General features: G+C 40.9%; 1 protein-coding gene across 1 annotated transcript in view; it reads right to left on the minus strand.

Annotated features, from left to right (window-relative positions):
• The window catches only part of ANKRD26 (ankyrin repeat domain 26), a 969,942-nt gene that overhangs the window by 361,630 nt on the left and 594,255 nt on the right, over positions 1-14,057 (minus strand). The window contains exon 28 of the mRNA XM_086919420.1: positions 8,040-9,008. Coding sequence (XP_086775546.1) covers positions 8,040-9,008 — 969 coding nt within the window. The remainder of the gene's footprint in view (positions 1-8,039; positions 9,009-14,057) is intronic.

A 14,057-nucleotide genomic window follows, 5' to 3' on the forward strand; every position in this document is an offset into this window, starting at 1 on the left:
ACTAAAAATACCCAACTGGTACTTCTAAAATACGCCTTCCCCAAGGTACCTAACCTAAGCCTAGTACGAGGGAAGAAGTGCGTGTTGTGTAGAATAGGTTTTAGTTTTTTTTGCCAAGAATCTATCCAAGATTTCTCTTATGTTCTAATCAGCTCCATACCTTTAGTTTAGAATGAAGGAGGTCTGGTATCTCTGTCTCTGGACTTGATTTCCCAACACCCCACAAGGAGACCTTGGAAACACTGGAGCCAGATTCTCGGAAAGAGAAGAGCAGCCTTTTGATCAGTGCGTCAGCTGGAGGGTCGGCTTCCTTCGGCACTTGCTGTAGCAAGCTGCGTCGGGCAAATAGATAGTTGAACTGCTCCGAACCACGGTGTCTTGCTAGAGCAAGTGAGGGCATATTTATAACTTGAAGGTGCCTAGTTTGACGTAAAGTCAGGCATAATAACGTCAGTAAAGAACACCAAGGGAATAGTAGTTCTTTGTAAAGTACATGAGTTCTTGGACAAATCAATATTGAAGCAAGGGGAGGTCCCTGACTGCTTAAGCCGATTTTCCAAGAAATCGTTGTGACGTTTTGGTATGGGTGGAAGTCGCCATGCCTGTATTTGGACTGCATGGGCTATGCCTAAATAAGGGAATGATTTCTATGCCTATATTAGGGCAATGTGAATTATACCTATATAAGGGCATGAATCGGGAAAATTCACTCGGATCCTAAAACGCCATAAAACACCCCAAGCTGCCCTACTTGTTGCAGTACCACATGGCAGTTGAGCTGTCCATTACAATCTGCACAGGTCTTCCCTTGATGGATTGGAGAAAGGCTTTCAGATCCACCCACATGGCACAAATCTCCAGGAGGTTGATAATTAGCCTTTGTCCCACTGTGGACAATAGACCCCTGATTTCTTACCTCTCAAGTGACCTCCGCAAACCAAAGATAATACATTCTTCACCACGGAGATCTCTACATGGACAGTCTAGCGCATGACATGTTGGTGTACTCTTGCCACCAATAAAGGTCCTGGGCTGTATCCTTCAAGATTCCTATAGACAGTCCCAGTGTAGCGCTCACTGGAAACTGAGGTTCCACTGTAAGGCCCACATGTGCTAGAAAGCACAAACTACCAGGAGGATGCATTAGACCAGAACTAAAGGACTCCTCTAAGCCAAAACAATAAGGTCAAGGATTGAGCATGAAGCATCAGGATCATATGCTGAATTTCCTGAGCTCATTGTGGGGTGGCAAGGCAATGAACACCACAGAGTCCAAGATGCCCCCTATGTAGGCATCAGATGGGAGTTCAGTTTGGTGATGGAAAGCCCCAGGAATAAAAGAGTGGTGACCGTCTTTCGAAGATGAACCCACTTTTTGCAGTCAGTGGCAAAGGTACGAAAATACATGTATCCTTGACATGCGAAGGTGGGCATCAAGCATCACCATTACCTTCGTAAAGACCAGAGGGGCAGAATAAAAGCCGAAGGGTAGAACAGGAAGTTAAAAACCCATACTAATTGAAGGTGGCATCTGTGGGGCTGCAGAAATGTACACATGAAACTATACATCTTGCACGTGCAAAAACACCATCCAATGGCCGTGTCCAGGGCAGAAAGAACGTGACATAGTGTAAGCATTTTCATAATGTCCTACAGTAGCTAGGCATTCAGGGGGTCGAAGATCCAAAATCATCGTGAGCCCTGTCATTCTTGAAGAAACAAGAGTAACATCCCTTGCCCTTTTCTAATTCCAAGAACCTCTTGATGGCACTCTAAAACAGATTCAACTTTTCTACAAAAAGACGGGGCACTTACTGCTGAAACTTGAGAAGGAACAGGTGAGATACAAGAGCATGGATATAAGAACGGAAGGCAATAATGCTTTAAAACTAATGGATGTGCATGGTCCGGCAGATGTAAATCAAAGGGATTAAAAGCCATTCTAGAAGGTGAGCAGGAGAGAGAACATTTCTGCCTTTGGTGGTTTCCAAAAAGAAGGTCACCATCATGTCCTCTGCAGCTGGGAAAATTCTGGGCTGTTTTTTGAATTGGCTGCACTGTTTACTGTTGTTAACAGGTTGGGCTTCACCCGTAGCCTCTAAGTTTTCTGAATTGCTGGTGAAACTGATGGGATGGTGAAAGCAAGCCTTGTGAACGGGCCGTAACCTAAAATGCTCTAGTGCAATGTTTTTTTTCTTTTTTCCAAAGAGTCTAGATTTATTGAATAGCATGTCTATAAAGGTTGTCTTAACGTCACCAGAAAACCCAAAAGTTCACACCCAGGCACAAATGTCGGAGCACAACACTAGTGCCCATGGCACAGCTTACACAGTCCAGTGTGTCAAAACCTGCCCTTAATGTATAATTGGCAATTTCCTGCTAGTCCTGAATAGTTTTAACAAACTGTCTGCTTGTCCCAAATAGATTGGCAAAGGATGTCCTGAATTAACCAGGAACAGCCATGCCTAAAAAAACATGCATATATTAGTATATTAGTAGATAGACCGAATTTAGGGACAGAAATGTTTAAACTGCCAGTGGAACATATTCTTTTGCTTACTTTTGTTTAATGTCCTTTAATTCCCTAGCTGGTATGAAGAAGGGACTGTATTAGGGTTGACCTTGCTCGTGAATGCCTGGACCACTAAGCTTTCTCGTACCAGTACTGGAGAGAGAACGGTCAGGTCATGAGGGGTTGGCCTTTGATATCCAGTCACAACACACCTGACTCAGGGAGCAAAGCACAGCTTCATCTAAGCAGCAATTGAGTATGTGTTAGGGGCGAACTGAATGGCAACAAGGGCTCCAAAGTGTCAAGCTTAAGCGGTAAGATTTCCAGGAATAAATGTGCTTTTTTAAACCATAGAATGTTGTAAAACAAATACTTGCGCTTGCCAGTACAGCCATGTTAACAGAGGCACCTTTTTTCTGTAGTTGAACAGGTGGAAATTCAGTGTAAGGAGAAGCGTGCAATCAGAAAACGAGTTACTTACCTGTAACTTCAGTTAGCCAGTTATCCAATCACTGACTCTTACGTATACTTATTTATATATACCAACTCTCATATACAATGCCTTTTATTTTTCTACTTTATTGGAGATGTACCACTGACACATATATTCACTTACCAACACACAAATAAACACACTCAGACACCCAAAGAACTGTTTCTATAAACACTCCTAAACCCATATGCTTAGACATTCAACCACTCACACATCTATGCATAGAGTTACAACTTCCCCACCCAAGCACAGCTACACTCACGTCTTCCTTACAAATACTCAGCCAACTAATCAATAACTAATATAGACACTCATGTAGTTAGTGACCATTTGATGCAGCAGGTTATACAGCAACAGAGACAGTGATACACACATTCACATAGTTTGGATACTAACCCATATATTTAGTGAGACACATTTAATTACTCACTTAAACAGACAGCTACTAAATCCTCCATCCAGACAGTTATATATCCACTCAATCTTCAATACAGATTGGTATATATATATATATAATAGATATTTTAATTTCAAACGAAACCACATTCACGGGATGAAGTCATCAGTGATGTCATCAGTGATGTCACTGACCATGTCATGAATGATGTAATATGTGTTCTAGTTAGCGCAACTAACTATAACGGAGGAATTTCTATAGTTTTGTATGAGTGAAATGTCCAGCTAACTATAACACTCATGAAATCTATGGTTTTTTCAGTGAAAAAAAAATAAATATATATATATATATATATACACTGAAAAAACCATAGGTTTCAGGCCTTATATAGTTAGGAATTAGCATTTAAAAAACCATTGCAATTGCTCCTATATAGTTAGTTGTACTAAATATATTTCGCGCACCCGCAATCCACTGCTGATGATGTCACATATTACATCATTCATGACATGGTCAGTGACATCACATGTTTTTTTAAGTGAATTTGCAAGGTTTTTTAAATGCTAATTCCTAACTATAATACTATATAAGGCCTGAAACCTACGGTTTTTTAAGTGAATTTGCAAGGTTTTTTTAAATGCTAATTCCTAAGTATATAAGGCCTGAAACCTATGTTGTTTTCAGTGAATTTGCAAGGTTTTTTAAATGCTAATTCCTAACTATATCAGGCGTGAAACCTATATTTTTTTCAATAAATTTCAAAGGTTTTGTAAATGCTAAATCTATTAGCGGATAACGTTTATATATGTTATTATCCTTCTGGGACCACCTGAGCAGCCATCTTGTTTCTCAGGAGAAGTGAGGCACAAGAGAGCACAAAACAAGAGTGGAAAACGTGAAAAGGGGGTAGGGTAAAGACCTCCTGACCCCCTAGCCCTTCTCAGGGGGTCCCAGAAGGACCACCAAGTGCAAATTTTTTTTTTTTTTTTAAATCGTGGTGTACGCGTACCGTACGGTGTGCGTACCCCTCGATTTTATTTTTTATTTTTGCCCTTGGGGGTCCTTCTGGGACCCCCTGAGAAGGGCTAGAGGGTTGGGGGGTCTCCACCCTGCCCCCTTTTTCGTGTTTTCCACTCTTGTTTTGGGCTCTTTTGGGTTCCAGTTCTCCTGAAAAACAAGATGGTGGCCAACACTTCCTGGTTTGGACAGTTTGGAATGTTGACAGTCGACTGCCAGCCAATCAGAAACTCGCTCGCACACGTAAGGGTACACGCATGGTACCCGTACCGTACGCGTACGGTGAGCACATATAGATATATAATTTGCTCAAATTCAATTTTCTCAACAACTACTGGAGGGATTTTCACCAAATATAGAAAAGGCACTACTGCATACCTGTCCCTACCATTTTGCCAAGTTTGGTGTAATTCCGTTCAGCCGTTCGGGCTGTAGCCGTGTCTAAAGGTCCCATAGAAAATGCCATTTGAAAAATTTCAAATTCAATTTTCTTAAGAACTACTGGAGGGATTTTCACCAAACATAGCAAAGGCACATGTGCATACCAGGCCCTACCATTTTGCCAAGTTTGATGTAATTCCATTCAGCCGTTCGAGCTGTAGCTTTGTCAGTATGTCCCTATAGAATTTAACATGGGGAAAACACGTTTTGGAACCCCCCTTTTTACTCGGCCCCCGCTTGACGAATCCCCCCGAAACTTTCAGGTAAGGAGCGAAGCAGAGCGAGGCAAATTTTAGGAAAATTACAGGTAGATCCCTCAATCAGCGCCAAAGTTATTCCCAATAGAATGTTCGGAATTTCCTATGGTAACTAGGTCCTAACTATATATACCTACTGGCGACAGCCAGTAGGTAATATATACATATATTTATATATATATATATATATATATATATATATATATATAAGCAATTTTTTGTGAGAACCTTACAGCCTGCATTGCTTATCTTTGTTTCAGTAATTCAAGAATCTTCATAGGTACAGTTTTCTCTGTGTTCGAGTCTACCATGATTAATAGACATCTATTTGGTGACAAAAATAATTGCCGTATGTACCTCATGCCCTTTTTTCAATGTAATGATATAGGGTTTAATTTATTCAAACAAAAGTTTTTTGAATGACTACCCTTGTGTATCACTTTCAGTTGTCACGTTTTTCTCCTCACATATTATTATTTTGATTCAAGTTGATTAAACATAGACCACCTTTATAATAGCATTAGCATCTAGATACACTTTATTTAGTATGTGCCTCGACAAACTATCAGGACATCATTCGCGCTACTTTTCATGTAATATATACGATGTATACCATAGGGAAATCATTTTTTGAAAATGATAAATTATCATAGAAGGGCATTATGCACGTTACAGGATCACAATATCATGTTGACATAAATTAACAGTATAGGTGGACATTAATGCGTATTTGCACAGCAAGATAAAGAAGCACTTTTGCACTTTATTATGCAGAACTTTGCACATATGAATGTTTACATATTGCACTATGCACTTTATTATATAATGTCACCTATTTCTTGGATCTAAAAAAATCAACGTTGATATATGAATTAATGTGTTGTTCTAATTTATTATGTATAATTCCCTAGTTTTGTTTCAACAAATACATTATACGGGTAGATTCACCTATTACTTCTGACACACATCAATGGGAAGAATTAATTACATATGTATTTGTACGGTCATTGTTTCTATCGATTGATATTTGCATCGTCATTTGCGCGATTTGATCCGATATGTATAATTTTGCAATTGCCCTAGCACATACTATTAGTATACAGCTGTACAATGATAATTTGTAATGACATTTTATGTTTTGACAGTATTTTACTAGTACCATTCGAAAATGGCGCCCATTTTCGTTTCAAATATAGGCTTAGGCAATGTGTGAGTCCTATGTCTATTTCCATATACATGTTTTCGAATTTGGGCACGATAACGTGAAATGTACGCTATATATATGAATTGTGGTCCATATTCCCGCCAACAGAGAGCATGGACGCTTTGTCCGAAACGCGTCTGTTCGGCATTTTTTTCACCCTGCACCTTATGATTAAATAAAAGCAGATAATATCGAAAGACTGGCTTTGGGCGTATTTTCTGTGTCCACGCGCTGGATTCTGCGCTTGGAATGTTGGAGGGGGTACCGGCTGGATTGTTATATATATATATATATATATATATATATACACACACACACACACATATACTCATACACACATATATATAAAATATAATTTCACAGGTCCTGGTTGGGATACAAAAGTTAATGTTTATTTGGCAGACAACACTAAAAATATATAGCGCATAAATTTAGGGTTAGGGTTATGAACATTTCTCAAATCAGTGTGAAACAATGGCTTTTTAACACAGCTTTTAAATTTGACCCGAAGTGTACATAACAATCCACGCTAATCATAGATCTACAGATTTGTGTTTCAGCCCTACGTAAAATAAGGACCCTAAAGCACTTGATAAGAGTTTGGGAGTCAGTGGAATTAAGCCACGACAGAGATCACCTCCATAAAATACTGTGGTACTGAGTTGTCGATCTCTAACATTGTTTAAACAAGTTTATGATGGTGCAGAGGTAAGTAGGTCTATTTGAGCAAGCATGGGATCTAAACTTAAGATAAGTCTACAATGCCTGTGCAGTAGTAGATCTGCATAGAAAATCACAAGAGGGCCGACTAACCCATTCACTTTTAACAATGAAGTCTGTTCCCAGATTTGTGGTCTAGCTGGATGAAATTGAACATATGATGTCAAAATCTTTATACATTAAGTTTCAGTTTTGCAATTTATCCCTGAATAACTTCACAAACAAATTGAGTATTTCATCTGAGAAAGGAAGGTTCTCTCACTACTGTTTAGATCAGATTGAGGAGGAATACCACTTTTCCAGTACCCTCTTTATGCTATGACACGTAAGAAGCGGCTCAGCACTCTGGGTAGGAATATGGATATAAACAATGGTAAATACTATATTATGCTATGTGGTTTACCCTCAAAGTTTTATTATTTTATGCATTATAACCGAAATACACTTTCACTGACGGACTTTGAAAACAACAAGCAATGGTTAATGTCTCAACAAATAATATGGTACTAATTAGAATACATGAAATTAGTGTGCAGTGGTGTTTAAGAGTTGGCGCACATGCACATAGACTGCACTTCTGAGATTGCTATAGCCAAAGACTGTTTGGATTTCCACTACAGCACCAAATCATTACATTTCATATCTGTCCGCAATGTGGAGAATCATTGCACTCTATAATGTGTAGAATTTATGTTTATTGGGCCTCTGTGTAGCACATTAGCTGAGTTCATAGTATTGTAACTAAAACTGCATAGGAAAATCTGAAACCGCGCACATACTGTGCTTAGTCCCCATTTCAGATTTTAGATTCGCACGAAATGACCACACTCAGGATTTCTAGGTGCCCATATTAAGTGACAAAACAGAAGAGTAATTAGAAAAGTTGCAGATTTCAGGTAGAGGAAAATCCCCCAGGACATTAAGTCGCCTTTCTGACCACTATGTGATTACAATTAACAGCAATTCCAACTTGAGGGATAAATCTTAATTGGACTTACCTCTCGCTCCACTTTTTCAGTTTCAATTTTATAGATTTTTTCCCTTAGATCGTTGGTCTTTGTGATCAATTCTTTATTTCTCTCTTCCACCATATTAACTTTCTTTTCTGTATCATCTCGAAGTTTACTAAAGATGTCACTAAAGCGATCTTGAGTGTCATTTACTGCTTTTTCTTTTAGGATACCTTTGTTCTGCACATCTTCCAGCTGTTGGCGCAGTAGCATGTTTTCACTGTGAATCTGTGCCAATCTTTCCTGCATAGTCTCTTGCTTTACTGTGCATTTGCTGACTTGTTCTTTCTCTATTTGGAGAGCGCGTTCAAATTCCTTTACCCGGCATTGAGCCTGGTTCAAGTCTCTCTGACAACTTTCTAAAACAAGTGTTTTTTCGCGTAAGCTAAGTGTTGTACGATGAAGTTCATTCTCCAGGCTGTTAGTCTTGGCTTCTGCTTTCGTAAGTTGCTGGGACAAGTTACTGTTGGCCTCTCGAACATTTGCTAGGTCATAATTTATTTTATCTTGTGAGCGAAGCCAATCTTCTCGCTCCCTCTGGAAAGAGCGTTCTGCATCACTCTTTGATGACTGACTGCGCTCAAGTTCTTGAAGAGCAGTGGCCAAACGGGATCGGGCAGATTCCAATTCGGTCTCTAGCCTTTCTTTGCTTTGTTTCTCATGTTCTATTTTGGATGACAGCATTGTAGACTCTGCTTTTAGTGCATTGAACTGACCATTGTACTGGAAAACAGTTTGTGTCAATGCTTCTTCATTTAGCTTTAGATCCCGTCTGAGGTCTTCTAATTTTTCTTTCAGGGCCTCATTTTCCTCTAGAGTTTTTCCTTCTTCTTCCTTATTTCGAGCTCGTACTTGATCTAGCTCCAGCTTGAGCACACAAATTTCTTCCTGTAGTGTGTGGTTTCTCTGCATCAACTCCTTTTCTCGGTCACTGACGTCAGGCGTTTGGGCGAGAGTCTTAAAAACAGAAAATACACACATTTGAGCCATAAACATATTTTCCTGTTCAATCCAGAAGCATCCAAACTTGAAAACTGATTTGAACATTGTATTCATTTCATGTAAAGTTAACATATTTTCCTCCCACCGCAGTGCTCCATCTTTAATCTAACAAATTCATTGTATTCACAATCAGACATCAAAGCTTTAAGATAGTCCACTCTTATTATATGCTATTTTCTTCAATATTACCTGTAAAATGCTACGGGTAATTTAAACAAAACCATACAAAAATAATGTGCACTCTTGATTTAGATTTCAAAATCCTCTATAAACTAGTGAGAGTCAGAAACAAGAAAAGGTTATGTATCTGTAGTTTCTTTCTGCAGGTTAGGAATCTTCACTGAAGTCCTAAATCCTTGAATAATTCAAGACAGGCTGTGGGGAATTATTCAGGTTTATGACTTCAATGAAGATCCTACGATGCAGAAAACATGATTATGTCTCAATTTATAATCAAGTCACGTGCACGTTCGACTTAATACCTAATATTGTTTTTCTGTAAATAGACCACTCCTCACTTGACAATCTAAAGGTATCTTTTAAAAATCATACCTCTGCTACCTAGAAATAATATCCTGTAACTTATTTTAAGCAACTTTAAAACCTATTTTAGAAACTGTGATATTCCAGTGGAAAACCTAAAATTGTGAAGGTAATATCAGGACTGTCGCTTTGAACCTTACTAGCCTCATTTTTTTTCTTTTTTTGTGAATACTCCTCAGAATGTGAAAAGGGGCTTAGGGCAGAGAATCGGTGGTCAGATACATTATCCACCAGAAAGAGCATTACTCAAAGTAAGTAACTTACTCTTCTGATGTATACTTCCAACTGAAAAATTCCATCTTTGGAACCAATCCCAAAGCAGTACCCTCACATAGGTGATGGGTCTAGAAACTGGACTTTACACCAGAAAGTCATGCAGGGTTAAGCCAGGGAAATGGGTCACCTTGTGGATCTAAAAATTGTTACCGTGAAGTTGGATCAATGTATGGCTGGAGACCCATGTAGCAGATTTGCAGGTGTCCAACACTGGTACACCTCTAGAGAAAGCCTAGGTAGCAGTCTTTGCCCTGGCAAAATTAGCCCAAAACCCAACTAGGGGTTGCATTGCAGCCAAAGCAAGGGACCATTTGAGGAAAAGGACAACCCACCTTGACAAGGTCTATTTCTGGATATCCTTCCCTTTCTTTGCAACTGCGAATTCAACGAAGTGTTGGATCTTCTATGTGGTGCTACTTGGTCATATCAAACATACAAACTTTGGATCTAACAGATGAGGCCTAGTCTCCTCCTCAGAGGGTGCAGCTGAGAGAAGAACACAGAGAGCATGATGGGCAGTACCACATGAAAGATTGACACCACTTTCAGGAAAAAAGAAGCTAGAGTTTGAAGTGTCAACTTGTGTGGGAAAAAGGTAGTATACAAGGCTGGACAAATGCCACCAACTCCATGCCAATCAGAGTTAATGACAATACAAAAGACAGCTTTGCGTGCCAGAAGTCTTAGGGTGCAACTGGGCATTGGTTCCAAGGAAGCACACATTAGAAACGTAAGAACCAAAGAAGATGCCACTGCTGCATAATATATAATAAATGGAAGCAGGTGAAAAACACATGAGAGCCCGAATATGAAATGCTCACAACGGGTGACTGAAATATAGATGGCTGGTAAGCAAATAAAGGAAGGCCGAAAAGCAACAAGTAACCGTTAACAGTGTTTAAAGTAAAACCATGCTGGGCCTGAGATAAAATGAACAGAACATCAGAGAGCTTGGCTTGCACAGGGTAAACCAGCCCTTCTTCACAACACAATTCGACCAAGAGCCAGAACTGGTGGATGGGTGGTTTGCTGCCAGAACAACAATCACTGCTTCAAAGAAAATTTAAACACTGTTATTATATTTTGCTCAATCTCCATTAATGCATGGGTAGATTGCAGAAGTTCGGATGCAAAACCCTGTCCTGTTGTTGGGACAGCAAGGGGCAAGTTTAAGTGGAGGGCATATGCTCAGATTGAGCAGGTCAGTATACAAGACTCTATGCGGCCAATCTAGATGAGGTGTGCTTGGTTGCACATGACCTTTCCCAGCACCTATTGAATTGGTATCTCAAGTGGCAATGTGCAAAAGAGGCCAAAGTCCCAACAAAGGCAGAATGCATCTCCTCGAGAAGGGAACTTCAAGACACAAAAGGCTGGACATTCTCTTCGGGAGAAAATAGCCCTATTATGAGCATGTCCCACTGACCCTTTGTGATCAGCAAGGCATTGTATGCTGAGCTCTTCTGCTTTGAAATTCAGGGAACCGACCAGCTGACTGAATTTTAGCAAGATCATAAGAGGATTAACGGCTCCCACAGTCCTGATCCTCCTGACAGAGGTTGAGGAATCACATTTCGCCCGCTTGTTGCAATACCACAAGGCGGTTGTGTTGTCAATGATGAAGTGGACAGCCCTAACCCTGATGGAAGACATAAAGGACTTCAGGGCCTGACAGATAGAATATTCCTCCAAAAGAACGATGTGGGGACCAAAGCCATTTGATCTTCCTTTCTCTCAGGTGACATACCTTATCTTGAGTATATGCATCTGTCACTACTGTGAGGTCTGGATGAAACAATGTCAAGATGTCAAGTTGGCCTGCACCATACCCCCATTGAAGTACCATACAGCTCAGTTGGAGATTTGAACCCTCATGTGCTAAAGGGCATGATATGTCAGCACTATGCACAAAGCCATGAGACAAAGAAACCCCAGAAATACCAGGGTAAGGGTTTATACTTATATCCTGAATGTCCCGGACTCACGGTGGGGGCAGAAAGGCATTTGGCGCCATAGTGTCCAAAATGGCCTCTATTAACGGAATACTCTACACTTGCAAAAAAGATGATATCAGTTCACTGAGCGAAAACCCAGGATGAACAACAAATTGTGGCCTGTGGATGGTTCAAGACTAGCTGAGATAAGCAAACCTCCAGAAGCCAGTAGATGAGATACAGAAAATGTGTATCCTGAGCATGTGAAGATGGGCCACATCCACCAACATCACTGTCATCGGACAGAGGTAAGGCCGAAATGCAGGATGGTGAGTTGCAAACATTAAGACCTCAACACAAACCAAAGCTAGTGCTGTGGGACTGGAGGATTAGCACATAAAAATACATGTTTTAAATGTCCAAGGACAACATCCAAGATTAAAGGCCAACACAACTTGGGCCAACATCATTATTTGGAACTTGTCCTTCCTGGGTAAGGTGTTCAGAAACCTGAGGCCTAATATAAGTCTAAGTCCCCTGTCCTTTTTGGGAAGGACAAAGTACAGAGAGCAACAGTCTGTGCCCCTCTCTGCCTCGGATAACATCTTGATGGTGCTCTTGACCAACCATTCTGCACTTCTCTGCTGATGGCTGGCTCAAAATAGAAGTCAACATAGGGTAGGGTACACATAAGAGAGGGGGTGAAGACAAACCAGACAACTTGCTGAACCTATTCGTCTAAAGTAATTGCACACCTGCTCCAAAGGCAAACACAAATTCTACTGGACCAATAGGATCATCAATAGGGAAAGAAACAGCTTGGCAGAGGCTCCAGTAGGAGGACTGCAGCACCTGCTGGTGACCACACTCTCTGCCACCACTCACTTTGAAGCAGTGAAAGGGCTAGACTGTTCGCTAAACAGGTCAGGAGGACTGGCGCTAATAGTAGGCAAGGTCCTTAGAGTAACCTCAAAACTTCTTCCATTGTTGTGGAAACTGGTGAGCAGAACAAGATTGAGCGGTAGCTCTATAGTCCTTCAACTGTTCCAGGGCATACCCACCTTCTCACCAAAGAGCCCTCATCCAGCAAAAGCCACGTTCATCAAGGGAAGCCTACATGTCTCTAAATAAAACGGTAGCATACATTGTGTGCCAATGAATGTTGACACTGGTGCCCATTGCCACAGAAAAACAACCCGTAGTATCCAGAACAGTCCTCAAGAAGCTTTTGCCTGCATCCTGGCAGGAATATACAGTCTAGGCAAAGGAGTTCTACACTCCGAAGGCAGGAAAAACCTTGATTGCTACCTCGCAGATGTAGATTTTGTAGCAGTCAGAGAAATACACTGTGTTCAAGTTGCACAAAGTTTGATTGACAGACAAAAATGCTCCCTTGCCTAAGGTATCTTTTTTAATCACAATCTAAAGAAGCAGTAGGCAAGGCCTTAGGGTACAGCTTGCTTCTGGAGGCATACACAACTATATTCGCTATGCTCTGTGAATAGGTCCTCTGGAGCCAGCCAATAGTTCTGAGCGATTGGCCAGCTGACCGGTCAAGAAGAACAATATTTGGAACACACCACCCTGAGCTGTCAGTCAGGGACTCATTAGATGACAACAAGGGCACAGCCATCGATGATCGAAGCTGAAGAAATTCAGTCAACACCTTTGCCTACCTACACTCTGCAATTAAAAGTTCAAAACGTCCACGGCCCTGAGCACCACCACCCCCAATCAAGGGACTTAGCTCAGTAAAGGGAGCTATGGCATATTGAGGTCAGTCTCATGAAGTGTCCAATTCATTAGCATTCTGAAGTTCAAGATATAGAATGGCATCAGTATAATAAAGAGGGAGTACGCTGTTCACCTCCTCATCAACGTTTTCATTGTGAAGGACATGTTCATGGCATTGGACCCAAAAATGCCATCCAATGATCTGTACAGCTGATGCCGAGGCAGAGGAGCAGGAAGGGAGCCATATCAACCACAAACTGAACTTTAGTGATTTCATAGCGTGACCTAAAGTAAGCTCTCAATGAATCTGGATTTTTTGGCCGAATTGGGATAGAATCCTCTACAGCGGAGTACAGCACACCATTATGAAGAACCAGAAGGCCTGCAACAAGGGTGTGAAAGCTCTGCCTGGTGCCAGTAGACAGCGTTGCTAACACTAATGGGGTCGATCAGCCTCTGGGAAGGCCTCATCAGTGGAAGCCCAACTGGAGGTTGTATGTGAGTTTCAGCAGGGCCT

This window comes from Lissotriton vulgaris, chromosome 1_1 (genome assembly GCF_964263255.1).
Source record: "Lissotriton vulgaris chromosome 1_1, aLisVul1.2, whole genome shotgun sequence".
NCBI classification, from domain to species: Eukaryota; Metazoa; Chordata; class Amphibia; order Caudata; family Salamandridae; genus Lissotriton; species Lissotriton vulgaris.